Genomic DNA, 26,813 nt, shown 5'->3' with positions numbered 1-26,813 from the left:
GCTCCCGCCGGCCCCCCCACGCGCGAGGCGCGCTCCCGCTGCCGAGCCCCCCCAGGAGCGCGGCCCCGCGGGACCCCCGGCGCGGGCACGAGGCGCTCCCTCAGGGACAGTGCCCTGGGATCGGCCGGAGGGGATTCTCCGGGAGAGGCCCTGCGGCGGCACCCCTGCTCCTCCTGGTTGCCATGGCCTGCCGGTTCCCGGCGGGGTTCCCGCGGGGACTCAAGAACCGCTCTGTGGGCTGGTTTTTATAACGGGGACACCCCCCAGCCCTGCTGCCCCTTGGGTGACACGGTGGCAGTTCTGAGGGGCTGTCCCTGACCCCACTGCCCCTGTCCCCCACCCCAGGGTCTGCAGCACTCCCAGCTGGCTCCTGGGCCCCACTTGCCAAGAGAAGTGACCGTGGGATGTTCTCATGCCTTAACTCCAACTCCAATGGAAAATAACCCAGAACCACTCAGAACCAGCAGCAGCGCCTCAGCCCGGGACATCGTTTGGCCTCCTTTCCCCAGCAGCAGCAGCTGTTTCTTTCAGCCCTGGCTAACAAAGAGCAGATGTTAGTGGCCAGCACACACCATGCTTTTGCTCAGTGGGGTGAGCCAATGCCCCAGGCTGAGCCTCATCCACAGGCACGGGTCATCCACGCCAGGGTGTCCTGGAGAGCCCAGCGCACGGACAGAGCCAGCAGCCCTGCAGGTCACTGTAGCCACGGTTCAGGTGTCCTTCCTGCCATAGAGCTGGATCACCTCGGGACATTCTGCTCCCCACAAAACAGGACCAGTCCCCACTGACCTGCTGACTGAGACCTTCCCACACAGCCCCTCACTCTTCACACCAAACCATCAGCGGCACAGGCAGGGAGGGATGTGCCCCCAGGGACCCTGAACATCCTCAGATCCAGGGGTGTGCCCCCAAGAACCCTGAACATCCTCAGATCCAGAGGTGTGCCCCCAGGGACCCTGAACCTCCTCAGATCCAGGGGTGTGCCCCCAGGGACCCTGAACATCTCAGATCCAGGGGTGTGCCCCCAGGGACCCTGAACATCCTCAGATCCAGGGGTGTGCCCCCAGGGACCCTGAACATCTCAGATCCAGGGGTGTGCCCCCAGGGACCCTGAACATCCCAGATCCAGGGGTGTGCCCCCAGGAACCCTGAACATCCCAGATCCAGGAGTGTGCCCCCAGGGACCCTGAACATCCTCAGATCCAGGGGTGTGCCCCCAGGGACCCTGAACCTCCTCAGATCCAGGGGTGTGCCCCCAGAGATCCTGAACATCCCAGATCCAGGGGTGTGCCCCCAGGGACCCTGAACATCCTCAGATCCAGGGGTGTGCCCCCAGAGATCCTGAACATCCCAGATCCAGGGGTGTGCCCCCAGGGACCCTGAACATCCCAGATCCAGGGGTGTGCCCCCAGGGATCCTGAACATCCTCAGACCCAGGGGTGTGCCCCCAGGGACTCTGAACATCCCAGATCCAGGGGTGTGCCCCCAGAGATCCTGAACATCCTCAAACACAGCAGCACACCCTGCCCATCCTGGTCAGCAACGCCGAGCAAAGCACACAGAGCATCAATGAAGCAACACAGCAACTCGGGGGTAGAAGTGCTCAGTGTTTGTACAAGATTCCTGACAGAAGGCATTCCCCTCCCTGTGGGATAGGTTTCCCCACTCCTGCAGCTCCTCTGGCTACAGGCACAGCCTGCTGTGTCGTTTTACTGCACCACGCTGGATGGAAGGCTGCCTGCAGAGCTGGGGCTGCCCACTGACACTCCATCTTCCCAGAACTGGCACAGGCGGAGAGGTGAGCCCAGGTCAGAGGGATGCTTCAGAGGCAGGAGGAGAAAGTGGCCAGTGTAAGGAATGTTAACAATGCTGGGTGTTAGGGATCTTCAGTGGTGGCTTGGTTTTAGGCCCTGCCAGAGGCCACCTTAACAGAGACAACAAAAGAGGTTTTAATTAAGGCAGAAGAGTCAGACAGCTAGAAGGAAGAGCAGGCCAAGAAACATGTTAATTGCAGTGACATATCCCTCCATGCACTACAGCTCTGCTCTCAGCGGTTGTGGAAATCACTCAGACTTTTCCAGCTGCCATCCCACTCCCAAACTCACATCCCTCCTCCCACTCCTCTCCCTGCTGCTGTGGTGCTGATCAAGCGATCCCGCTGAAACGCACGATGTGGTGTCGAAACTTTGAGGTGACAACACAGCAACACAGCACAGACACCCCACTCCTGCCAGATACAGCCAGGGACACCCTGGAGCAAAGCAGTGCTCTGAACTCCTGACTTGCAGGAAATCTCACAAGAAGCCCCAAACCTGTCAAGTCTGTGACAGAGGCCTCTCTGGCCCCTCGGAGGGAGAAAGCAGCTGTTTCATTCTGTACTACACCTTTTTAATGCACAGGACAGCCAGAACAGCCTGCAGCAGTCACAGAACAAGGGACTGAGGCTCATGCCCAAGTACAGCAGGAACCTCAATCTAGTTTGAAGAGTCACGAGTCACTTGAACAACTGAAGAGGCTTTAATTTATGTACAGTAAAAATACAAACCAGTCAGTGGTTTTACACGTGATGTACAGCAGCTACTACACGTTAGTACTCATACAGCTATTTGCTATTAAGGTGTATCAGCATTTGCTACACAGATCAGCTGAGGCTCCAGGGCTGCTCATCCACAGCCACACACCTACTACACACCTAAATACAGGTCCTGGCCCCAGCTGCTACACTACAACACGCAGGAGCCCCAGTTTAAAACCTAGAGCAGGACTATGCTAAGCTTTAATAGAGCACAACCAGAGCAGGCAGACTGGTGTGCAGCCAATTGTCTGGACTCAGGTACACAAGCATCAGATGCCTCCAACTTTCAGAGCTGCTCTCAGCAAGAACTATTCCTGCTCTACTACATGTCCAAAATTAAATCTTCACTCTTTCTAAGAAGTCTGAGTGTCATTCTTAAGTTTCATAACTCAAAAAAACACTGAAGAGCCTTCTGTAAATACAGACACTGGGTAATAAATGAGGACAGTTGCAGCATTCTGTCACTTTTAATTACCCACTTTCTGCTGCATTGAATTGTGAGTGACATGGCAATCCTCTTTTCAGAGGCTTTGGCTCTTTATGCTCTGTGATATTCAGGAAGTGGCACTGACCCCAAGAACACTAGCCCTGAGGGGTGAGAGCACAGGACTGAGGTCAGTCTGCCTCAGGAGCTAAAAGCTTAAGAAACATCCTGTCAGGCACAGAAAGACAGGTGTCAGTGTCAGCCAAAACTCCTAAAGCCAACAGCAGGATGATGAACCCCTGGAAAGAATCCCAGGGAGAAAAGGAGAGGCCATGCACCTCAGTGTGCAGGCCCATGGGCAGTATTGTGCCAAAGGAAAGGCCTGGCTCCAAGAAATCCTGGTAAGTGCCCAGAGCACACCCAGAACAGCCCTGCTGGGATGGAGACTGCTCCTAGCAAACCTAGGCCTAGCTTTGGGTTGGGACAGAACTGAGCACACAGGCTGAGGATGCAGAGCACATGTCAGCTCTGCCTCGCTCCCCAGCTGCTGCCCCAAGGCTTTCCCAGCTCCAGAACATTCAGAGGCACAATTCAGACAATGTGGAATGGAGTACACTGGATGAGCATACAAAGTTTGGACAGGACACAGCAGCTTTCAGGAGGGACTGCTTGGCCAGGCCAGCAGTGCTGAGGCACACGCACACAGGGGCTCAGGAGAGCACAGGGCTCTGGCACAACACCCCTCTCCCCACCCCAGAACGCTCCTGCGTGCCTGAAACAAGGCAAATGGGCTACTAGACCTGAGTGAGTGGCAAGAACTTCTGGTAATAGCTCTTGGTAACGTCAATCATGAGTTCCTGGGTGCATTCCGGGAGCTCCCCAGAGAAGAGTCCTGGAAGAACAACAACAGGATGGCCATCAGTCAGTGTGTACCACCTATGTACCCTGCACTGAAACAGGGATTTTCACAAATTTAAACTGTTACTTTTCAGTGCAGCAAGTGCCTGATACCTTTATTTTAGGCACTAAATGCTAATGGGCACCGTTGCTATAGAAATCCCATTTGAAATAAGAATATCCATGTTATTTATCCGCACTTTTGTGCAGGAGCGTACCTGGGCAGCCTGAGAAGACAGTGAAAGGTGGAACTACAGTTTCAGGAGGGAGTACTGTGTTGTCTAAGATTTTGCAGCAGTCTTTCAAAACACATCTACGTCCCTAAAACAGAGAACAGGGAAAGTTTGTATTTACAACACTACAAACATGAGGTTTTATTATTATTACTGGTATTTTATCTAAATTTCAAGAAGATTAATTGCTCAAAACACATCTTTTATAAAAGATCACAGGAATAAATCTTTACTCTGACTGAATGCTCCTCCCAACAGAATTAACTTTTCTTTTAGAGGAAAAATGTCTGCTTGCTGTCAACTAGCACAGGTACAACTGCACATTAACATTTCAGCGTTCAAACTGGCACCAAAAACCCCAGTCAAGCAGTACCAGAAAGGGCTTCTCTACCCCAGCACACAGTAGCCTTGACTATTTGGCCTTATTGACACAATTCCACTTGTACTCTGTGGCCAGGCTGCCTTCTCCAGGCAATCCCATTAGCCATAGGGACAGCACTGCTGGGATGGATTTTGCAGCCAGCAGCAGCTGAACCCGCTGTCCTCAGAAATGTAAACCTGAAAGCTCAGCTTCCTGCAGAGAAGGAAGAGGAGCAGGAGGGAACAGCGCAGAGAAGGGGAGCCTGCTCCAGCCAGCTGGTGCAGACATCTCTCAGCAGCACCCAGGATTTGACAGAAAATACAGAAATGGCACTCACAATGACACAGTTCTTGCCTATGTGCACATAGGAGCCGATCTGCGCCGCGTTGACAACACAGTCCTCTTCTATGAAGACATGGTCACCAATGTGAAGAGGGAAGAAAGCAACCCTGCAACAGGAGAGTATTTGTTTGTGTCCAACAAACCAACTGACACTGACAGATCCAAAATCACTCTGTGGAGTCTCCTGTCCTCAGCTGGATTAACAGATGTGGGACTGCGAGACAGAACAGTTTCTGGGTTTCTCCTCTCTAAAGGATGGCCCAAATGAGAAGGAAGATGTTGTGAATAAACACACAGAAACTGAAACATGCTCTTCACTTTGCTATTCTAATATATCTCTTTCCATCCAACAGTCGGATGGGAACACCAGCCCTCAGCATCTGAGGAAAAAGCAGGTTTGAGAGATCTACAAATTGCTGCAAAACAAACAGAGCTCTCAGAACACAGAGACTCAGTCAAGCTGACAGATTTTTTAGGTATCTCCCTAAAGGAAGGGGCCTCTTACCCTTTACTGAACTTCTTGAAGGGCGGCCTGATGACGCTGCGGCTCTTGACCACGCAGTGCCGCCCCACCCGCACGTTGGCCAGGTCCCCGCGGATGATGCAGTCGTTCATAACTATGGTCTGCAGAAGGACACACAGCAAACCCGCTCCCTTCGCTACCCGTGCTGGCACTCATTACACACACTCATGCCGAGGCAAGATTACCTCACTTTAGGGACGATTCTTTCAGCCAAAAGAAAACTGACAACAAAGCAAAACTACAGGAGGTTGGAACCACCAGCTGGGCTGCTGGCCATGGCAGTGAGCATTAGAGCCAGGCTTAGGCACAGAACAGAAAGGTGCGGGGTCAGCGATACTGCGGACAGCGCTGGGAACCGCGGGGACCGGGCGGGGACACCCGGCGCTCACCTTGCCGTTGAGGACGATGTTCTGGCTGCCGCACAGCACGGACTGCCGGCTCACCTTGTTGCCGGAGGCCTGCGGGGAGAACGGGCGGTCACGGCTGGTGTCCCGAGCCCCGCCACCCCCGGCCCGACCCCCGACCCCCGACCCCCGTGTCCCCGCTCCCCTGTCGCCGCTCCCCGCACCGTCTCGATGTACTCGGACTTGTTGTAGAGCATCTCGCTGAGCTCCATGGCGGCTCCCGGCCCCGCCCGGCCCCGCTCCGCTTCCGCCGCGTCACCTCCGCCGCTCCCGCCGCGCTCCCGCCGCGCTCCCGCCGCGCTCCCGCCGCGCTCCCGCCGCGCTCCCGCCGCGCTCCCGCCGCGCCCCGTTGCCATGGAGGGCCCGCCGGCCGCGGCGGCCCTGAGCGGCGCCGACAAGGAGAAGGTGCGGGACTGGGACCGGGACTGGGACTGGGACAGCGACCGGGACCTGGGCTTGGACTGGGGCCGGGACTGGGACTGGGACCGGGACCGGGACTGGGACTGGGACTGGGACTGGGACTGGGGCTGGGACTGGGACTGGGACTGGGACCGGGACTGGGGCTGGGACAGCGACCCGGACCTGGACTTGGACTGAGGCTGGGACTGGGACTTGAACTGGGACCGGGACCTGGACTTGGACTTGGACTGGGACCGGGACCGGGACCGGGACTGGGACTGGGACAGCGACCCGGACCTGGACTTGGACTGGAACTGGGACCGGGACCGGGACCGGGATTGGGACTGGGACTTGGATTTGTACTTGGACTGGGACCGGGACCAGTCCCATCCCGACGGGTGTCTCTTGCAGCTGCGGGAGAAGCTGGCGCTGCTGAGGCAGGAGTACAGCGAGACCGTCATCCGGCTGCGGGTGAGCGGGCCGGGCCGGGCCGGGGGGCACCGAGGGGCTCCGGGGCACCGGGAGCCGGTCCCAGCCCCGCCGGGGTCTTGTGTGTCCGCAGCGGGCTCGGCGAGCCGAGCGAGCCAGGAGCCACGGCCGGAGGGACAGGAGCCCAGGGGGGAACCGGGGAGAACGGGAGGCGCCAGGTAGGAACGGGGAGAACGGGAGGCCGCCGGTGGGAGATGGTGGGACCGGGGTGTCCGAGGTGGGACCGGCAGGCCCCATGCAGGAGCCGCGGGCAGTGCCCAGGACAGGGCGGTGGGAGCACCGGGGACCCGGCGGTCACTGATGTCCCTCAGTGCCCCTGCGGACTGTCCTGCTGTGGAGGCTCCTGGCCCTGCTGACCCTCACTCCTGGCCCTGCTGACCCTCACTCCAAGCCCTGCTGACCCTCACTCCTGGCCTTGCTGACCCTCACTCCTGGCCCTGCTGTCCCTCACTCCTGGCCCCGCTGTCCCTCACTCCTGGCCCTGCTGTCCCTCACTCCTGGCCCTGCTGTCCCTCACTCCTGGCCCTTCTGACCCTCACTCCAGGCCCTGCTGACCCTCACTCCAGGCCCTGCTGACCCTCACTCCTGGCCCTGCTGTCCCTCACTCCTGGCCCTGCTGATCCTCACTCCTGGCCCCTTCTAACCCTCACTCCTGGCCCCGCTGTCCCTCACTCCAGGCCCTGCTGACCCTCACTCCAGGCCCTGCTGACCCTCACTCCTGGCCCCGCTGTCCTCACACAGCCCTTGCCCTGGCCTGAGCCGTGCTCTGCAGTAACATCTGCTCTGCTTCCCTCCTCACCAGGTCTGCAGTGCTCCAGTCCTGACTCTAAGATCCCCATCTTTCCCTACTAACAAAGCCTAATTTTACCATGTGATGTTTTTCTTGGACAGAACTTTAGGAGTACTTTACCCGAGTGACATTTTTTCCCCCAGGTTCCAGAGATAACACGTCTCCCAGTGCTGACAGAGGTGGGCCCTCTCAGTTACAGACTAAAGCCTGCTCTGAGGCTGACACAGAGGACACAAGGTCTGTCACAGTTAAGCATGTTCCAGAATTCTGCAGTGATGAGGTTAGCCCTCAGGACAGCTCCCGGGCAGAAAGCTTTCAGGCCAGCCAGGAAAACCTGTGCTGTGGGATCATCAGGCCTGTCCCTGTGGAGAAAAAGCCCCAAACCTCCCGAGGCATGATGAAGCTGCGGAGACGGATGAAGGCTCTGGAATCAAAGGAAAGGGAACCAGTGCATGATGTGCATCTAACCAGTGCTGGTGAAATGATGAAAAATCAAATTGCCAGTGCAGAGGAGCTTCAGTCACCAGTGTTCAGGCGCAGCAGCCTCTCGCACTCTGAGGAACCCGCTCAAAGGGCACCTGGGGCACTGCTTGTGCAGGGAGAAGGAAATAATTTCACTCCTGATGCACCATCAGGGCTTGTACAGGATGTGTTTGAGGGCAGTGTCACTGCACAAGAGCCTGAGCCATCCCCACATGCACTGAGGGACAGCAGGGACGTCTGGCAGCCTGAGTCCTCAGGGGCTGTGGCCACACCTGATGGACGTGAGCCGTGTTCACAGCATGGACGCTCTGTTTTACCTGACCCCAGAGGGGATGGTGGAGAAGAATCCCCCAGTGTAATAAAACAGCTGAAGGGTCAGAGTTTGTGTGAAGGTCAGGGAGAATTACATGGGCTCCTGGATGTAATGTCAGAAAATGAAATATTGCTTGACAGCAGAAATAACACCACAACCGAGGAGAACAAAAACCATGAAGGACATCAAGGTGACCCTAATGCCTTAAATCCCTGTCCTGCAGATAATGCTCTGGACAATGCTGAGGAGCTGCTGGAGAATGAACAGGCTGAGGGTCAGTCAGGGCTCTCTCCCCCTGAGCAGGCAGCAGCTCCTGAGGGCACGCTGAGCTCCTGCACAGTGGTTGAGGGGCTGCTCTTCCCCGTCGAGTACTACGTCCGCACAACTCGCCGCATGTCCAACTGCCAGAGGAAGGTGGACCTGGATGCTGTAATCCTCAGCCAGCTGGGCAGGAGCAAGAAAGGTCAGCGGGGTAAATGCAAGCAGAAAGATGCAAACCCCAATCAGCCTTCACAAGAGAGAGCCGAGGGTGATTTGGAGCCTGGGGTTGTGCCCTTCCCTTTTCTTGGGGCAGAAAACAATCAAGCAAACTCAAGTAGTTCTCAGAAATCTCTTCCTGCATCTGGCAGCAGCAGCAGCAGCAGCACTTCTCTTACATCCATTTCTCAGAAAAGCATCCCTAGCACAAGGCAAGAGCAGAGACAATCCCAGAGGAAACAGAAGGGAAGAAGAAAGTCTGCCTGCAAAGCCCCCATGCATCCAGCATCACAAGAGCTTATAGAGAGCCAGGATCCCACAGTGGCCAATGGAAGCAGTGCTGTGCTGTCAAATGAGAGCCAGAGTGAAAAGGAAAACTGTGATGCTAACCTTGAAAGGTCATCCTTAGAGGAGAGGAGATTGTGTGGTGCTGCAGCACTGGGGTCTGCAGGGACAGGAGTGCCTGGAGCTACACAGCCAGAGTGTCCTGACCCTGCCCTGGACGGGAGCCAGGTGCCAGGCAAATGCCACAAGGCTCTGCTGGAGCGGGTTCAAAACCCCCTCCACAGCAGCGACTCTCTGAGCCCAGGGAGTGACACTGCTGCCAGCCGTGTGGGAGATGGGGAAGGCAGCGCTCCTGTGTGTGAGGGACACAAACATCCCGTGCAGCGTGTGAGGAGGCAGCGAGGAGCCCGTGGGGCTGGGCAGCTCCCCGCGGTCAGCGTCCCTGTGCGCCGCTCCCTGCGCTGCTCTGCCAGGCACGGGGCCCACGCAGGCTCACCAGGTACTTCCTCACATAGAAACTCCCCAGAATGCCCAATCCCCAAGGCAGGGAACATCCCTGGGAGTGCAGGCCCTGCTGTTCACACCCTGCTGTGTTTAGTCAAGGAAGTACGAGAGGGGTTAACTATTATTCTTCTAAAAATTAGAATTTTATTTTTTTAATAGATCATTGTGATTCCTTTAACAATTCCAGAAACTTCTGCAGGGAATGAACAGAGGAGGAGCAAGGCTGGGAGCTTACTGAGCTGCCCTTGCTGTTGGAGTGAAGGTGGTGAACACTAGGGCTGGTTTGCCAGCAAGTGGATGTCCATCTGCTCCTCCAACTGAGTCTGCATGCTTATGATTATTTTCTTCTTTCTGAGGGTCTGTGAATATTGTGAAAAGAGAAAGTGTTGGGAGAAAACCATTAAACCAAAGTGACTGAGCACTCAGGCATATCTGTCAGGCTTTGGTGGTGGTCTTTGAGCTGAAGGCTTGATCCAGAGACACAGAGTAACTGCAGGGTGTAGTGTCTTTCCAGAAAAGTGCCATTTCTCTGGATTAAGATGAATATGGAGTTTTGATTTTCTTTTAAATCCAAGACACCCTTCATGAGAGATTCTGAAAAGGCAAGTTGCTGGTTATTTTATGACGTGATGTTCTGTCTTGTATTCTTGTGTTTAGATGGCAGCAGCAGAGGACAGAGCTGTCCCATGGGTTCACAGGGTCCTGCTGCCCTTGGGCTGCCTGCTGTGCACCCCGACACTCGTGGCTCCCTCTTCTCCTTTCACAGCCTCCAGTGGCTGATTCCTCAGCTGGGCATCAGGGACTTCCACTTACCAAACGAGGAATTTGGAATACTGAAACTGGAGAAATTGAAGTCTTCCCCTGTGAATGACTTGGAGGATTTTGTGTCTGGCAATGGTGTGGCTCCAGAGGACACACCAGATGCACAAATGATGCCAAAAGGAAAAGATCTCAGAAGTAATTTGGTTTTGCCTTCCAAAACTGGATTGCCTGAACTCCCTTGTGTGGGAAGCCCAGCGTCCAAGATGGAGCTTTCCACCCATGAATTGCTGTTTACTCCCATGGGGACTGTCTTAGCTGAGGCTGCCACACACCCTGAGTCTCAGATTTCCTCGTGTGTTTTCCCTGCTGTGGGTGCAACCCCCGGTGTTTTACCTTCAGTGCACAGTGAGGTCACAGTGGGGGACACACCTGTACCTGCCTCAGCCACCCCACCTTCCCCCAGAGGAGCTGCCCTGGTCCTGGGGGATGTGGCACTCAGAGACCCTGCTGTGCCACTGCACCCCGACAGCTGTGCTGCAGGGGCTGCCACAAACCAGGAGGAGCAAGGTACAACATTTCCTGCAGCAGCTGAAAGAGACCCTGAGAATAAACCTGGCGAGACTGTGTCCTTGGAGGAGCATCAGCAGTCAGAGAACAAAGAGCAGGAGTCGTGCAGAGCTTCACCTGAGCAGGTAACAAGCTGGGATCTTTGTGAAGGGTACTAAGCCAGTGGTTTTGTGGGCAAATGCCCTTTTCCCAGAGTCCTGTCTGACTTGAGGGAAAAGTTCTCTCTGCATGCTAGTCCTGAATTGGTCATGGCAGTGGCATGCAGTATCTCCATGAGAGTGACTGCATGCAACAATTCTGCCTCATTCTCACAGGTGCTGAATATAATTTCAAATTTGAATTATCCTCATTCTTTACTTTGTTCATGCAGAAAAAAGATGTAGCAGAACAGTTGAGTCCAGTGCTGCCGGATGGGCCCGGAGAAGAGAGCTTGCAGTTTGTGTCAGAGCTAAAGGTGGGAGAGCAGCAGGGAATTGGGACTGTGGCAGCAGCAGCTCTGCAAGACCGAGTGAACAAAAATGCAACAGGTAATGTTGTCTATCGAAGGAAAAGCAGCAGAGGTTTGTCTTGGCAGGATTCCTCGTGTTCCTGTGCTGTGGATGTGAGCACGGTGTGGTGGGCAGCAGCTGGCCACAGGGAGCTGCGAGTGGTCACTGCCTCCGAGAGCGCCGTGTCCCTCTGGCGGCCCCTGGCACCCGACTGCTGGGGCAAGGTCTACACCTGGCACCTGAGAGAGGTATGGCACAGCCTCATTTCTAGAATTAAGGGAAGTTTTATTGCCCCGTGTGTTAGTTCCCAAGGGTCAAGGAGTTTGTAGCTTATGTGGCTGTGTGTTACCTACTGGAATTTAATACCCCGTGCACAGAATGGTGACTGCACTTCACTTGGGCCTTCTCCCCTTACAGTCCCTGGAGATATGTTTTGTCTCTTGCATCAACAGGGATTGTTTAATTAGGCAACCAGACAGCAGAGAGTTCAGCTGTTCATTTAAGTGTGCGTCTTGAGTCTGAAAATCAGTTCTACTCCACATTATTTTACTTGAAACACTGTAGAAAATTAAAATAAAGGGACACTGTGGGTGACACTGAATTCTTGTTTTGTTGTCCCAGATTCCTGTAATCCAGATTGTTCCTCTGCCAGACACCTGTAACCTTGTGTGTGTAGCACTGGGAGAGCTGGAGATTGGAGAAATAAGGTTTTGTATTATTTCTTACTAGTGCTTTGCACCCTGAGTAGTTGCAGCTCAACTTCTTGTGAGAAGTGATTGAAATTATCTTTTTACTAATGTGGCATTTTCTCAGTTGCTTTAACAGTTGGAAAATCTGGAAGGGATTTCTAAAAATCAACTTTAATCAACTATAGCTGTTTGTTCAGCTCAGAGCTGGCAGACTGGTTGAACACAGGCTGATCTGTAGATGCTACTCCATATTTGAGTGGGGCTTCCTCCTGTCATGCTGTGTGCTTGTCTCTTGATTTAGGCTCCTGCTTTATTCTTCTGAGACCGACTCATTCGAGCACTCCCTAGTGAAAGCTGGGAATATAAAAGCAGTTGTTGGACTGAAGGACCAGAGGCTGGTGAGCAGCAGCAGGACCATGCAGGAGCAGCAAGTGGAGATGGTTTCACTCTCAGAGACAGGGGGGTGAGCTTGGGGGTGCTGCTTTGGGGTGGGCTCCGTGTGGTGGGGGGGATAACAGTGAGGAAACAGTGTTGTGTTCCTCTTCCAAAACATGCACTTTCTGTTTTACCTGCTCTTCTATGTGCTGGTGTCCCTTCAGGAGCAGGGACAGGCAGTCTCTGATGCCCCCTGAAGAAACTGTGACAGCCTTTGCTGAAGTAGAAGGGTTGAGAGAAGCCTTGGTGGGCACCACTGCAGGGAACAGCGTTGTGGTTTGGTGAGTGTTTCCTCTGCCCCACACACTTCAGGGGCCAGGGGCAGTTTCAGCAGCTGCAGGGTTGTACAGGGGTGCTGGCTGGCTGCTGACTCACTGTGAAATGGTGATGGTCTGAGGGCCTGCAGTGAGACACCACACTCAGCCAGGGAAGGAACTGTGCTGCTGGAATTCCATTGCTTTTGTATCATCCTCACTACACCCTTCCTGGCTATTGGCTTCATTCATGGAACCAAACCCATGTCCGTCCTGCACGGGGTGTAACTGTGATTAGAAATGTGTCAGAATTTGTGTTTTTACCAACTGCAGGAATCTGAAAACAGGTCAGCTCCTGAGGAAGATGCACGTTGGTTATTCCTACCCAGCCTCCATCTGCCATCGAGCATATTCTGACTCTGTAGGTACACAAAATTCACAGTTCATGCATGGGCTGCACTCACTGGGATGGGGATAAAAAGGATTGAAGTTGCTAGAGGGGGTTAAACTATCAGCTCTGTTTCAATACACTGCAGATTATTCAAGGGTGAACAGGTTACAGAGGAATAAATAACCCACCCTGGCTGCCTCAACTCCTGGCTTTCTGCAGGGTGCTAATAAAGCAGGAGCAATGCATCCTGGTGCATTCCAAAGCTGCAGCGTGCTGTGTGTGGGAAGCATAAGTGCTGTTGCCCAGGCCTGGTGCTTGGCAAGTCTCTTCCACGTCACACTGGGTGCTGCCAGCATTAGAAACCCGCTGTGAATGCATCCTCTGGACATACATGCCTGAGGGAATGAGCTGTGTAAAACCAACATTCATACTAATCATCTTTCCCCACTTGCTTCTGCCTATGCTGTGATTCCCAATAGATTTTTGTGGTTTATCAAGGAATTGATTGTTTTCAGTGGGCATGTAACCTTTTGGGACAAGAATGTCTTGTCCAATAATGGTGCCTCGAGTCAGACTCTTCAGAGTCTTCCACAGATTATCCATCCCAGGATATTTCAGGCTGGTTTGTGGCTGTTCTGGGAGCTACTGCTTTCAGTTATGCTGCTTTCCATGGAATCCTTGTTACATTTTAAACTTGCAGGGATTAAAATGTGACCCAGAAATTTTACTTCTTTTGTTTTTTGAAGTGTCACCTCATCCTGTGGCAGGTTTAGCTTTTTGAAACAGGAAGAGAAATTCATAAATCCCTCGGGTCACTGAGCTGTCACTCTGCTGCGTTGCATCAGCCCTTATCAGCCAGCAGCTGCTTTTGCTTTTATCTAATTTGATAAGGAAAGTAAACCATTTCTGTTTTCTTCAGTAAAAATAATGCATCACTGTTCATGGGGCTATGATTAGAGAGAGTGTAGCAGTTAATTTTTGGAAAATTACTTTGTTTTTTTCCCCTCCTGCTGTTGTTTTTAGTGATGTATTTTCTTTCTCTGTATCAGGGCCTTTTGTTTGTTGTTTTAAGCCATCCTCATGCCAAAGAGGGCGAGTCCTGTGGGAGCCCAGCATTCCGCGTGGTGGCCTTCAACCCCCGCTCGGGCCGGAGCGCAGGGGTGATGTTCTCCTGCCTCCCCCCTGGCCCTGCAGGCAGGCGAGTCCCTGGGGCTGGGCAGGGCTGGGCTGGCTCCTCTGGGGCTTTGGGAGAGCCCCTGGAGAGCAGGGCAGCTCTGGCAGGGATCCAGCCCTGCTGATAAGGGGCTGCATCCGGCTGTGTCCTGTGCGTGGGCTGGGGGCCGGGGCTGGGGGCTGCTTCCTGCCCACTTCCCACAGCGGGCTGTTCCCTGACCCTGAGCCCCTCACTGTCCCCAGGGGGACACGGGGCTGGGTGTGGGCTCTGCCTTTGTCCCCCGGGGGTGTGTGTGTCCCTGGGCTCCTCGCTGAGCAGTGGCTCCATGCTGCCAGGTTTGTGTGTGTGGCCTTTTCCTTCCCATGTCCTGCATTGTGAGGCACAGCAGGGTCAGCCTTGCACAGGAAATGTGGTGGATGTGTGGGAATGGTGGTGGACCAAGGTCTTGGTTACTGAACAGCCATGGAATCGCAGAATGGTTTGGGTTGGAAGGGAGCTTAAAGACCATCCAGTCCCACCCCATGCCCTGCACAGGGACACCTTCCACTAGACCAGGTTGTTCCAGCCCTGTCCATCCCGAACGCTTGCAGGGTGGTTTTTTTTTTAAATAACACGTTTTTAAGAGTACACATTTTTCAAGTGTGTTCTGAGTCTCCAGGAGGACTTTTTGGGCTCATCCCTTCCCAGTTGCACTGGAGGAACAGTCCAGTCTGTCGGCTGCAGTTGCTATTAATCATTACCTGAGCCCTGAGCTAGCTGAACAAACTCTGCCGTGGTGTTTTGCCCATCCCCTGCTGCCTGCTGACCCTCGTGTCCCCGCAGGTACCTGGAGGGCGATGTGTGGGACACGGCGGGTGCCGCCGTGCTGACGTCGGGTGCCGTGGCCGTGTGGGACCTGCTGCGGGGCCGCTGCACGGCCGTGCTGCCCGCGGGCCCTGCGGGGCGCTGGGCACTGACCCGCTGGGCCAGCGGCGGGGCCGGGCTGCTGGCCGGGCGCTGCAACGGGACCGTGCACCTGTACCGGTACCGGTACCAGCCCGGAGTGGCCTGACAGGGCTGGGCTGGGGGCCATTAAACGTGCTGCCTGTGCAACCAGCTGTGTCTGCTGTCACTGCTCTGCGGGGGGATGTGGACAAGGACACTCGTGGACACCGCGCTGTCCCTGACCACTGCATGTCCTGGGGGCCAAGGAGGACAGGGGTGTCCCAGGGGGCATTTCCAGCAGGTCAGGGAGGAGATGCTTGCCCTCTGCTCAGCCCTGAGAGGCACATCTGGAGTGCTGTGTCCAGCTCTGGGCTCCTCAGGACAGCAGGGACACACAACTAGAGCGAGTCCAGCAGAGGCTGTGACGATGATGAAGGGCTGGATCATCTCCCTGGCGAGGAAAAGCAGAGGGAGCTGGGGCTGCTCTGCCTCAAGAGGAGACACAGCTGAGAGGGGCCTTACCAATGTGTACAAATATCTAAAGGGGTGTCCAGAAGATGGATTGGGCTCTTCTCGGTGGTGCTGAGCAATAGGAGAAGAGGCTGCAGGCACGGGAACTTCCACCGGGAGGAGGTGAGACAGACAAGGCAGAACTTTGCTGTGCAGTGACCGAGCCCTGCGACACAGACCAGAGAGGGTGGAATCCCCTGCAAGTGGAGGTGTTCCTGGCCCTGTCCGGCCGGTACCGCGGGATTCCGGCCCGGTTCAGCCCGGTCCGGCCAGTACCGCCTCTCCTGGTCCGGTACCGCGGGATCCCGGCCCGGTTCGGCCCGGTCCGGCCGGTACTGCCTCTCCCGGCCCGGTCCAGCCTGTACCGCGGGATCTCGGCCCGCTCCAGCCCGGTCCGGCCGGTCCCGCCTCTCCCTGCCCGCTTCAGCCCGATTCAGCGCGGTCCGGCCGGTCCCGCCTCTCCCGGCCCGGTTCAGCCCGGTACTGTCGGTCCCGCCTCTCCCGGCCCGGTTCAGCCTGTACCGCGGGATCCCGGACCGGTTCAGCCTGGTCCGGCCGGGATCTCGGCCCGCTCCAGCCCGGTCCGGCCGGTCCCGCGGGATCTCGGCCCGGTTCAGCCCGGTCCAGCCCGGTCCGGCCGGTCCCGCCTCTCCCGGCCCGGTTCAGTCCGGTTCAGCCCGCTCCATCCCGGTCCGGCCCCTCCCGGCCCGGTTCAGCCCGCTCCAGCCCGGTCCGGCCGGTACCGCGGGATCCCGGCCCGGTTCAGTCCGGTCCAGCCCGCTCCAGCCCGATCCGGCCGGTCCCGCCCCCCGGCGCGGCGCGCGGCGCTGCGGCCGCCGGGCGGCAGAGGGCGCTGCAGGCGCAGGCGCGGCCCGCGCGGCGCCCGCCGGGACAGCGACCATGGCGGCCCGTGTCCTCTCGTCCTGCGCCCGCCGCCTGCTGCCGCGGCCCGCCCGCCCCGCCGCGCTCCGCTCGCTCCGCCGCCTGCCGCCCGCCCCGCCGGGCCGCCCCGCGCTGCTCCGCCTGCCCAGCCTGGCCCCGCCGCTCTGCCGCGCCTTCTCCGACCTGCCGCCCCTGACCTTGGCCGACATCAAGGACCGGGTGCTGTACGTGCTCAAGCTGTACGATAAGATCGACCCCGAGAAGGTGAGCGGGGCGGGGGGCAGCGGGAGGGCCGCGCTGTGACGGGAGCTGCCGTGCCCGTGTCCCGCTGACCGCCGTGTCCTCCGCAGCTCACAGCCGAGTCCCACTTCATGAAGGACCTGGGCCTGGACAGTCTGGACCAAGTGGAGATCATCATGGCCATGGAGGACGAGTTCGGTAACGGCGCCCGGGGCGGCCGGGCCGTGGGAGCGGCGGCACCGCTGGCCTGGGGCGTGTGGGGCTGGGGGAACGCACAGAGAGCGGGACAGAGCTCACAGAGCCGGGACAGAGCTCATGGAGACAGCCCTGAGAGCAGGGCTAACCCCACAGAGCCAGGGCTAACCCCACAGAGCCAGGGCTAACCCCACAGTGCCTGGGCTAACCCTACAGAGCCAGCCCTGAGAGCAGGGTTAACCCCACAGAGCCAGGGCAGACCCCACAGAGCCAGATCTGAGAGCAAGGCAAACCCCACAGAGCCAGCTCTGAGAGCAGGGCAAACCCCACAGAGCCAGTCCTGAGAGCAGGGCTAACCCCACAGAGCCAGGGCTAGCCCCACAGAACCAGCCCTGAGAGCAGGGCAGACCCCACAGAGCCAGCCCTGAGAGCAGGGCTAACCCCACAGAGCCAGCCCTGAGAGCAGGGCAAACCCCACAGAGCCAGTCCTGAGAGCAGGGCTAACCCCACAGAGCCAGGGTTAACCCCACAGAGCCAGGGCAGACCCCACAGAGCCAGATCTGAGAGCAAGGCAAACCCCACAGAGCCAGCTCTGAGAGCAGGGCAAACCCCACAGAGCCAGTCCTGAGAGCAGGGCTAACCCCACAGAGCCAGGGCTAGCCCCACAGAACCAGCCCTGAGAGCAGGGCAGACCCCACAGAGCCAGCCCTGAGAGCAGGGCTAACCCCACAGAGCCAGCCCTGAGAGCAGGGCAAACCCCACAGAGCCAGTCCTGAGAGCAGGGCTAACCCCACAGAGCCAGGGCTAGCCCCACAGAACCAGCCCTGAGAGCAGGGCAGACCCCACAGAGCCAGCCCTGAGAGCAGGGCTAACCCCACAGAGCCAGGGCTAGCCCCACAGAACCAGCCCTGAGAGCAGGGCAGACCCCACAGAGCCAGGGCAAACCCCACAGAGCCAGGGCAAACCTCTGGCAAACAGAGCTAGTCCTGAGAGCAGGGCAGACCTCCCAGAGCCACCACTGAGCTGGGCACCTCCGGGCGTTGGGAGTGCAGCCCTTTGCTCTGGAGCTCAGCCCCTTTGGAATCAGGAATTTTTTCCCACTCTCCGTGGGCACCACCTGGGGAGGGGGAAAGGGGAGCAGTGGGTGCTGAGCTTGGCATTGCAGATCAAAAATCCCAGACAGTCCAGGTTGGTTTTGCTCACCAGAACTTTTTTCATCCTTAATCCTGCTAAAGAAAAAAAGGTGTTTTCTCCTTACTGGTTTATATTCCAAATTTCTTTTTGCTTCCTTTGGACTTCTTTGTGCTTCCCTCTGAAGCTCATGAGCTCTGGAGTGGGTGCCTGAATGTCACCTTGGGCCGTGGATGTCTCTGGGTTTGGGCACTCTCTAAGCCCAAGGTGCATGTCCCGCTGTCAGAGCCTTTGCTGCCTGTTTGTCTGTAATCCCCAAGTGAGCTTTAGTGTGGCCAGGAGCATTAAAAAAGCAAACAGACATTTCTGGGCTGTTCCTCACCAGCTCCACCACCAAGAGCCCGAGTGCCCTGCCCTGGTGTTTGCTCCATGAGAGCACAGTCAGCCTGAGGGGCTTCAGGTGCTGCCTGCAGGTCCAGGAACGTCCCCCTGCCACACACGGGGGTCTGGGGGGCTCTGGTGGCTTTGGCAGGGCCCGAGGGGCGCTGGCTCCTGCCGTGTCCCCTGGCTGGAAGTGGTGTCACTTTGGGCAGTGCAGTGATGCAGCATCAGCTCTGACACAGCCACCCTGCCTGCAGCCACCCCCTCCTCACCCTCGCTCCCTCCGTGGGCTTGGGGCTAAGTGCGTGCCCTTTCTTGCAGGATTTGAAATTCCTGACGGAGATGCGGAGAAGCTGATGTGCCCACAGGAGATTGTAGATTACATTGCAGATAAGAAGGATATTTATGAGTGAAGCATTTGCTCAGAGGTGAGCTCAGAGGTGCTCTGGGGGTGCCTGGGCACACAGAGGGGTAGGGGCAGGGCAGGGTGGTGTGTGACACGTGTGGCACAGGCAGGAGCTCGGGAGGGAGCTGGCAGGGGCTGTGGGTGCCAGTGGGGAGGGCGAGTGGGGTGTGTTTTCCTGAGGGTGGGGGGTGTTTTCCTGAGGCACCTGCAGCTGGAGAGAGGACGTGGGGCTCAGCCTCTCCTCTCGTCCTGCCTGGCACACCCAGGGCTCCTCCCCAGGGCAGCAGTGGGTGGCAGATTGGTCTCAGCCATGGTCCCATCTCCCCATGCTCCTCAGCCCTGTCAGGGTGTGTGGGGGCACCTCAAACCCTGCTGCTGCCATTTCCTCTGCCACAGCTGCAGCCGGGAAGGAAATGGGCAGGAAAGGGTTGTAGGAGCGGTCAGGGAGGGCTGCAGGGGAAATGAGGTGGCCTTGAGCCAGCCTGCAGCCCTGATCCACATTCTTGCCTGTTCCTGTGTGGCTCCAGGCTTCCCCCCCAGCTCCCTGGGGCAGGGGGGCTGAGTCCCTTCACTCTCCAGGGCCAGGGTGGGAGCTGTGGCCTCTGGAGAGAGCTGGGGGCTCCTTCTGTGCCTGTGCTCAGATGTCAGTGTGTCACTTCTGTACCTTTGTACCTTGGTGGAATGTTAAACACGTGGGTTTTGTTTTCGCAGGAGTTGTCCCACGCCAGGACTGGGCTGGTGCCGGCAGGGATGGATGGATGGGAGCGCACACGCTGTCCCACTGCGGCCTTCCCTGGGAAAGCTGCACGTGGATGTTGTATTTAAAGCTGTCTGAATGTGTTGTCCTTTAAAAACAAGAAAAAAAAAAACAAGAATAAAGAGTTAAGACCATTCTGGTGGTGGCTGTTGTGTCTCACACAGTGGGTGGATCCTGGTGGTGGTGTTGGGGTGTGAAGGACACTCTGAGGATCCTGCCCCGAGATCTGGCTCTGCCCTGCGTGCTTGTAACTGTTTGTTTCATCAGTGCTGGTGAAAACAAGTTCTATGTGAAAGGCTTCTGCTTTCCAGATGGAAAATAAGGGGGGGAATGATTTTCCTGCTGCTGAACAGCAAATTCTCATTGCTGTTCCTGTACACCCGGTTCATCTCAGCACGGGAGCCTTGCTCTTAACCCTCACGAGGCAGGAACGGGTTATCTCTGAGCACTGCACAGCTTTTCCTCAGAGCCAAGAAACACTGACTTGTCACAGCCAGGCTGGGAGCCAAGGAAGTGTCACTGGATAACAGAGCCTCTGGCAATGGGGGAGGTAAGGGTGGAAAATGGAGCAGAGGCTGTGGTGCTGCACATGGTGCCTGTGTTGTGCTGGGGTGATCTCAGGAGCTGCACTTCCCTGGGATCCCTGGCACTCCCCTGACCCTCTGCTCCGGGGCCCGGGTGCTGCTCTCACTGTGCCCTTGGACGTTCCCCACGGCTCCACAGCCTGGCTGAGATCCGAGATGTTTGCTGAGCAGCTGCACAGCAGGACTGGGGGCACGCAGTGGGTTCGGCTGCCCTGTCTGTGGTGGTTTCCCCAGGGCATGGACAGAGATGTCTGATGGTGGGGAGCGGTCTCTGGGTTCTCCTGGGTGTGCTGACCCTGAGGGGTGAGGCGAGGGACCTGCAGCCAGAGCGGGCATCGCTTCCTGGGAGAGCCTTTGGCCTGACTCGGGGGCAGAGCGGGGACAGCCGGGGACAGAGCGGGGACAGCCGGGGGCAGAGCGGGGACAGCCGGGACAGAGCGGGCACAGCCAGGGGCAGAGCGGGGACAGCCGGGGGCAGAGTGGGGACAGCCGGGGGCAGAGCGGGGACAGCCAGGGGCAGAGCACATGTCCCGGCATGAACCGGTGGGAGGGGGACCGGCTGGAGCTGCGAGTCCCCCGAGTCCGCAGGCGGCGGCTCCGCGCTGAGCCCCGGGTGGGTCCCGCTGCCGAGCCCCGCTCCGCCCGGCCCGGAGGGAGGGAGGCAGCTCTGGTGCCGGTGCCGGTGCCGTGGGGCGGGCCCGGGCCGGGGGCTGCGGTTCCCGGCGCCTCCGCCCCGCCGCAGCGGGGGCGGGCGGGGGTTTCCTGCCGCCGCCTGGCAGAGCCGCCCGCGCCGCGCCATGGAGCGGCCCCGGCTCCCGCTGCCCCGGGCCCCGCCGCCGCTGCCCCGGCTCCTGGCTGCTGCAGGTGAGCGGGGAGGGGAGGGGGCACAGCCAGGAAGGGTTCCCGGTGCCGCCGGTCCCGGGCGGGGGATGCTGCGCTCGGGGGGCGGCGGCGGCAGGGCCGGTGCATCCCGGCGGCGCGGGGCTCTGCGGCGGGGCCGGTACCGGCACCGGGCGGGTCCGTGTCCCCGATGGCACTGGGTTTGGGTTCGGCGGCTGCTGCTCGGTGCCGCTGGGACCTGCCCAGAGCGGGCCCGGCCGCGGGGAACCGGGGCGAGCGGGCAGCGGGGCGGGCACGCCGGCGGCGGCCGCGTGCGGTGCTGTGGCCGTTCCATTCCGTGCCGTGCTGTGGCTGTTCCATTCCGTGCCGTGCCGTGCTGTGGCGGTTCCGTGCCGTGCTGTGGCGGTTCCATTCCATACCCAGCTGTGGATATTCCATGGCCTCGAAGGCGGCGGGCTCTGCCCTTGTGGGAGCCCCGGGGAGACGCTGATGGAGACCGGGGCCCGCCGGGCTCGTGGTGACCCCAGTCCAGTCCCAACCCCATCCCGGCGATGAACACCCTGCTGAGCCACCCATCAGCCCTGGATTGGAACCGCCACGGGTCCCGGAGCCCTGTTGGGGCTGGGGTCGTGCCTTGCCCGCGGCCCCGCCGGTGCCGGTGTCGGCACGTGGCGGCGGGGCCGGGTTCGGGCTGAACCGGGGGCTCCCGGCACGGGCAGGACCGGGGCAGGCGCTTCCCAGCTGGGCTTGGCGTGTTCTGGAGCATCTCCTTCAGCAGAGCCACCCGCGGTTAACAGAGGGAGACCCCGACCCGCAGCGGGGGCTCCGGGTGTCGGTGAGGTGCTGGGGAGGATGCTGAATGCCCAGCCCTGGTGCTCGCTGCTCCTTTCCCTCTCTCCCAGTGCTCGTGGAATGCTGCGCGCGGCTTTGCCCCGCTCTGGGCAGCGGGGCCGGCTCGGCTCTGAGCGCTGCCGACCCCTGCGCCCACCTGGGCACCGCGGCGGGGCAGCGCTGCCGGACAGGTACGGCTGAGACCCTCCCTCCTGCTGCCCCCGTGCCCTGTGCCAGCCGCGTGTTGTGGCTCGCAGGGCCCGGGTGGGGCCGGCCGGGGGTCGGAGCTGCTCAGTGTCCGCCCCCTCTGCCCGCAGATCGCCCGGGGCCCGGAGCTGGCACAGGACAGGCGCCCACACCAGAGGCCGTGGGGCAGCTGTGGACAGAGGCTGAAGTGCTGCCCTTCCCTGGGACCCCCGCCCACACAGCCGAGCTCTCCAGCCCGCAGGACAGCCCCAGAGGCCCCGGGCTGGGCAGGGAGGGGACAGGGCCGGTGCGGGGTGGAACGAGCAGCGAGCCCCTGGGGCCCCTGGGCTCTGCAGGCAGGGAGCTGCTGTCCCCTGCCAGCCTGGGGGACACCAGTGCAGGGGCCCCAGTGGACACAGGGACAGGTCCTGCAGCCACGCACCCCCCTGCAGGACGTGTGACAGTAGAAGGTGCCACAGCCGTGCAGGGGACACTTCCACATTCACCCTCTGTGACAGTGCCAGGTTCTGCCAGGGGACAGTGGAGGTCCAGCAGCAGCCTGCTGGGATGGAGGGCCATGGGGACAGCCCTGGTGCAGAGCCAGAATGACTCTCTCCAGCTGGGTGACAGCAGCCCAGGGACCCGTCCGAGCACCGTGGTGGCCACTGACAGCTCAACATTGGGGACAGCAGGGACATCACCCTTTGCTGGGGGGCTGCAGAGGCTGCTGACCCCCACAGGGACACTGCAGGGGACACAGTGGGCGCTGCCAGGGGTGTCAGAAGAAGCTTCCCACTCACAGGAGGGTCCCAGCTCTGCCCCTCACCCCTCTGCACTGTCCCTTGGGGCTGGTGGGGGCCCTTTGGCCAGCACAGCCTGGCCAGCCGTGGGGACAGGCCCAGCCTTGCTGCCTGCCACACGCAGGGGCTCAGGGCTGCCTGTCCCCACCACCACTGCCAGCACCCCAGGGGTGACATCTGGCCAGGGAGGAGCCCTGGACCTGACCACAGGGGTCTTGGGCCCAGCTGACAGGGAAGGTCCCCCTGAGCCCAGTCACACCCCCCTGAGCCCGTCAGCCGTCCCGGGACAGCCCCCTGTCCCCTCGGCCCCTGGCAGCACCGCTGTGGCACAGGGTGGGGTGACACATGCCAGTCCTGGAGCCTCCCCCACTGCCCTGTCCCCAGAGCCTGCCCCAGCCAGCGGCTCTGCAGTGACCCTGCTCTCCACCCCGCTGCCTTCCCCAGGGACCAGCCGGGGTGTCCTGGGATTCAGCCCCACTGTGGGCACCCCCCCGGGAGACCCCTCCCCAGGGCTGCCCCATTCCAGCTCCAGGGTGGGTCCTGCTGAGAGCCCTCCATCCCTGGGGGGGGCCCAGGTGGGAGTGGGCAGCCTGGAACCCCCCTCAGCACCTGGGCCCCCCCAGCAGCCAGCTTCATCTCAGCCTGCATCTTCCCAGCCTGCATCTCCCCTGGGACTGACCACTGCTCTTGGTGCCACCACCACCGGTGTCACTGCCACCATCACAACTGCCACCAGCCCAGAGAGGCTCAGGGACAAGGGCACGGTCACAGCAGAGCCACGTGCTGCTGTACTGCAGAGGGATATGGTGGGGCCGACATGGGGGTCCCCAGCTCCTGTGCCCACTGTGACGCCCAGGAACCCCCAGCAGCCCACAGGTTCCCAGGGTGGGGGTCCTGGGGCCCCCCCAGCTGCTGTGGACACAGAGCTGGCGCAGCCATCGAGCAGCCCCAGAGGGAGGACAGACACCGATGCCCCCCTGGCTGGGGTGGGCAGGGCTCCCCAGGTGTTCATCGTGGAAGATCAGCCTCCACTCCTGAAAGGTCAGTCTGGGATCCTCTGCTGGGGCACGGCAGGAGTGGGAGAGGCCCTGGGAGCCACCAGCGCTGGTGGTGGCCCCTGTGGTGGGGTCATGACCTGCTGGTCCCCATCTCCTCCTGCAGCGTCCCTCCTGCGCATCCCCTGCGAGCTGGTGCTGGACATGGGGTTCGTCCCGGCCCTGCAGGACCCCGGCTCCCCGGAGCGCCAGGAGCTGCTGCACGGCTTCAACCAGACCGTGAGTGGGGGCTGCGGGCCGGGCTGGGCTGGACCGGGCTGGGCTGGGCTGGACCGGACTGGGCCGGGCTGGGCTGGGCTGGGCTGGGCTGGGCTGGGCTGGGCTGGGCCGGGCTGGGCTGGGACGGACTGGGCTGGGCTGGACCGGGCTGGGCTGAGCTGGGCTGGGCTGAGCTGGGCTGGGCTGGGCTGGGCTGGGCTGGACCAGACCGGACCGGGCTGGACCGGGCTGGACTGGGCTGGGCTGGGTCGGGCCGGGCTGGGCAGGGGCGCTCAGCTCCCACCACCCTGCACAGGTCACTCCCCTGTTCACGGCGCTGCCCGGGTTCCTGCGGCTGGAGGTGACAGATGTCAGGTGGGTGGTGGCACCGTCCCGCAGCGTGTGGCACTCCCGGCACGGGCACAGGGGCTCCGGGGTCCCAGAGCCAGCGGGGTCCTGGAGCCAGAGCTGTGCCCGCAGGGAGGGCAGCGTGGTGCTGCGCTACGATGCGCTGTTCGCGGCGGAGCAGCTGCCGGGGCCGGGGCTGGACGAGCTCCTGGAGAGCGCGCTGGGCTCCGTCCGTGCCGTGGGCGCAGTGCCCGTGCTGCGGCACGGGGCTCTGGGTGAGTCAGGGCTGGGGGCTGCTGGCAGGGTGGGTGACACGCTGGGCACGGCGGGTGACACAGCTGCACCCCGGCCCTGCAGCGCGGCCGCTGGACCCCTGCGCTCTGCTCTTCGCTTGCCCGTCCGGCTTCGCCTGCGTGCCCAGGGCGGACGGGAACGTGACCTGCACCTCGCTCTGCCACCGTGACTACTGCAAGAACCACGGCATCTGCTCCCATGCCCAGGACCACCAGCCCCGCTGCCAGTGAGTGTCCTGGGGACAGCTGGGGGGGATGGCCACGTCCCCCTGGTGCTGACGGACCCCTCGGTGCAGGTGCCCCGTGGGTAGCGATTTCTGGTTCATGGGGCTGCGCTGTGACTACCGGGTGACACAGCAGGGCCTGCTGGGCATGGCAGCCGGGGTCCTGCTCAGCATCCTCCTCCTGGGCGCCGTCCTCGCCGCCGTCGCCGTCCGCCGGTTCAAGGCGCTGCTGCTGGAGGCCAGGGCGGACCAGACCCGCAGCAGGTGGGAGCCTGGGCTGGGGTCTGTGGGCTCCGGGAGGGGGCTGGGAAAGCCCTGGTGGGGTCTCTGGGCTGGGGTTGAGCTCTGCTAGGGCACACAGCGTTGGTGGCCGAGAGTGGAGGTGCTGGGGTGGGGCAGCACCTGTGAAGCCCAGGAGCGGCTGCTCTCAGAGGAGGGGCAGTGTCCCCAGGCCGGGCAGGGGTCCGGGTGGTGCCAGGGGATGCTCCCAGCCATGGGGAGTGGGGTGCAACCAGTGCTGGGGCTGCATGGGGCCGGGCACTGAAGGGCCGTGGCTGTGCAGCTGTGGACAGATGTGTGAGATGTGCTGATGAGCTCCAAGCACGCGGTCCCTGGGACCCCTCGGTGCTGCCCGTGTCCCCAGCGTGTCCTGCCCGTGCTGCGGGGGAGTGAGGCTCGGACACCGCCCTGACAAAGCTCATTTGGGAGCGGGCTCTGCTGTCCTGGCCCCGCTGCCCGTTCTGTAATGCGCCGTGGGGATTGTTCCCGAGGAAACCGCTGCAACAGCTGCAGCCAGCGCGGGGCTGCGGCCAGAGGCTGAGCAGTGTCACGGGCTCTGTCCCCACCCTGGGCGTGCGGCCGGGCCCTTCCCTGGCTGCAGGAAATTCGGGCAGAATCTGCGATCTGTGTTGTCAAGCGGTCACTGGGGTTGTGTGCTCACGTGCTTGTGTGTGTGCATGTGTGTGTACACACGTGTGCATGTGCCTGCTCTGTGTGTACGTGTGTACCTGTGTGTGTGTGCACAGCTGTGTGTCTGTACCTGGGTATATGTCTGTACCTGTGTGTGTGTACCTGTGTGTGTACCTTTGTGTACCTGTCTGTGTGTCTGTCCGTGTGTGCCTGTGTGTCTGTACCTGTGTCTGTGTGTCTGTACCTCTCTGTACCAGTGTCTGTACCTGTGTGTGCCTGTGTGTCTGTACCTGTGTCTGTACCTGCGTGTGTCTGTGTGTCTGTACCTGTGTCTGTACCTGCGTGTGTCTGTGTGTCTGTACCTGTGTGTGTGTGTACCTGTGTGTGTGTGTACCTGTGTGTGTCTGTACCTGTCTGTACCTGTGTGTGTACCTGTGTGTGTGTGTACCTGTGTGTGTCTGTCCCTGTGTGTGCCTGTGTGTGCCTGTGTGTCTGTACCTGTGTATATGTTTGTACCTGTGTGTGTGTGTACCTGTGTGTGTACCTGTGTGTACCTGTCTGTGTGTCTGTACCTGTGTCTGTCCCTGTGTGTGCCTGTGTGTCTGTACCTGTGTCTGTACCTGTGTGTGTGTGTATCTGTACCTGTCTGTGTGTCTGTACCTGTGTCTGTGTGTCTGTACCTCTCTGTACCAGTGCCTGTACCTGTGTGTGTCTGTCTGTACCTGTGTGTACCTGTATGTGCCTGTGTGTCTGTACCTGTGTGTCTGTACCTGTGTGTCTGTACCTGTGTGTCTGTACCTGTGTGTGTCTGTGTGTCTGTACCAGTGTCTGTACCAGTGTCTGTACCTGTGTGTCTGTAC

At 59.8% G+C, this 26,813-nt stretch overlaps 4 protein-coding genes across 4 annotated transcripts in view; 3 read left to right on the top strand and 1 right to left on the bottom strand.

Moving 5' to 3' along the window:
• Positions 1 to 1,589: 1,589 nt before the first annotated feature.
• Positions 1,590 to 6,016, bottom strand: DCTN5 (dynactin subunit 5). The gene is made up of 7 exons (XM_033074509.1): positions 5,924 to 6,016; positions 5,745 to 5,813; positions 5,338 to 5,456; positions 4,828 to 4,939; positions 4,115 to 4,217; positions 3,800 to 3,891; positions 1,590 to 1,924 (listed from the first exon to the last, which is right to left on the bottom strand). Exons 1-7 carry the CDS (start codon positions 5,969 to 5,971, stop codon positions 1,904 to 1,906), a joined length of 564 nt encoding a protein of 187 aa, XP_032930400.1. The 5' UTR covers positions 5,972 to 6,016; the 3' UTR covers positions 1,590 to 1,903.
• An 84-nt stretch (positions 6,017 to 6,100) lies between these two features.
• On the top strand, positions 6,101 to 15,340 carry PALB2 (partner and localizer of BRCA2). The gene is made up of 13 exons (XM_033074458.2): positions 6,101 to 6,164; positions 6,570 to 6,629; positions 6,721 to 6,805; positions 7,581 to 9,494; positions 10,157 to 10,953; positions 11,199 to 11,282; positions 11,403 to 11,564; positions 11,938 to 12,023; positions 12,307 to 12,468; positions 12,605 to 12,721; positions 13,028 to 13,115; positions 14,135 to 14,283; positions 15,082 to 15,340. Exons 1-13 carry the CDS (start codon positions 6,114 to 6,116, stop codon positions 15,308 to 15,310), a joined length of 3,984 nt encoding a protein of 1,327 aa, XP_032930349.1. The 5' UTR covers positions 6,101 to 6,113; the 3' UTR covers positions 15,311 to 15,340.
• Positions 15,341 to 16,568: 1,228 nt separating this feature from the next.
• NDUFAB1 (NADH:ubiquinone oxidoreductase subunit AB1) lies at positions 16,569 to 19,819 on the top strand. The gene is made up of 4 exons (XM_033074619.1): positions 16,569 to 16,839; positions 16,926 to 17,013; positions 18,844 to 18,950; positions 19,640 to 19,819. Exons 1-3 carry the CDS (start codon positions 16,594 to 16,596, stop codon positions 18,933 to 18,935), a joined length of 426 nt encoding a protein of 141 aa, XP_032930510.1. The 5' UTR covers positions 16,569 to 16,593; the 3' UTR covers positions 18,936 to 18,950; positions 19,640 to 19,819.
• A 1,247-nt stretch (positions 19,820 to 21,066) lies between these two features.
• Positions 21,067 to 26,813, top strand: part of LOC117003956 (nascent polypeptide-associated complex subunit alpha, muscle-specific form-like) — a 9,183-nt gene continuing 3,436 nt past the window's right edge. The window contains exons 1-8 of the mRNA XM_033074342.1: positions 21,067 to 21,133; positions 22,012 to 22,131; positions 22,258 to 23,967; positions 24,088 to 24,200; positions 24,496 to 24,554; positions 24,660 to 24,802; positions 24,885 to 25,047; positions 25,117 to 25,308. Of these exons, the coding sequence (XP_032930233.1) occupies positions 21,067 to 21,133; positions 22,012 to 22,131; positions 22,258 to 23,967; positions 24,088 to 24,200; positions 24,496 to 24,554; positions 24,660 to 24,802; positions 24,885 to 25,047; positions 25,117 to 25,308 (2,567 nt within the window). The remainder of the gene's footprint in view (positions 21,134 to 22,011; positions 22,132 to 22,257; positions 23,968 to 24,087; positions 24,201 to 24,495; positions 24,555 to 24,659; positions 24,803 to 24,884; positions 25,048 to 25,116; positions 25,309 to 26,813) is intronic.

This window comes from Catharus ustulatus, chromosome 16 (genome assembly GCF_009819885.2).
Source record: "Catharus ustulatus isolate bCatUst1 chromosome 16, bCatUst1.pri.v2, whole genome shotgun sequence".
In the NCBI taxonomy this organism is placed as follows: domain Eukaryota; kingdom Metazoa; phylum Chordata; class Aves; order Passeriformes; family Turdidae; genus Catharus; species Catharus ustulatus.
This window is presented reverse-complemented; position numbering and strand designations above follow the sequence as displayed.

Excerpts from the sequence above, each read along its gene's own strand:
- PALB2 (XM_033074458.2), top strand. The coding sequence starts at position 6,114 with ATGGAGGGCCCGCCGGCCGCGGCGGCCCTGAGCGGCGCCGACAAGGAG. Across the intron at positions 6,806-7,580 it reads GGGAGAACGGGAGGCGCCAG|GTTCCAGAGATAACACGTCT; the intron begins GTAGGAACGGGG and ends TTTTTCCCCCAG. Across the intron at positions 14,284-15,081 it reads CCCCCTGGCCCTGCAGGCAG|GTACCTGGAGGGCGATGTGT; the intron begins GCGAGTCCCTGG and ends GTGTCCCCGCAG.
- NDUFAB1 (XM_033074619.1), top strand. The coding sequence starts at position 16,594 with ATGGCGGCCCGTGTCCTCTCGTCCTGCGCCCGCCGCCTGCTGCCGCGG. Across the intron at positions 16,840-16,925 it reads ATAAGATCGACCCCGAGAAG|CTCACAGCCGAGTCCCACTT; the intron begins GTGAGCGGGGCG and ends TGTCCTCCGCAG. Across the intron at positions 17,014-18,843 it reads GGCCATGGAGGACGAGTTCG|GATTTGAAATTCCTGACGGA; the intron begins GTAACGGCGCCC and ends CCTTTCTTGCAG.
- DCTN5 (XM_033074509.1), bottom strand. The coding sequence starts at position 5,971 with ATGGAGCTCAGCGAGATGCTCTACAACAAGTCCGAGTACATCGAGACG. Across the intron at positions 5,457-5,744 it reads ACATCGTCCTCAACGGCAAG|ACCATAGTTATGAACGACTG; the intron begins GTGAGCGCCGGG and ends GTCCTTCTGCAG. Across the intron at positions 1,925-3,799 it reads AGTTCTTGCCACTCACTCAG|GTGGCCTCTGGCAGGGCCTA; the intron begins GTCTAGTAGCCC and ends GTCTCTGTTAAG.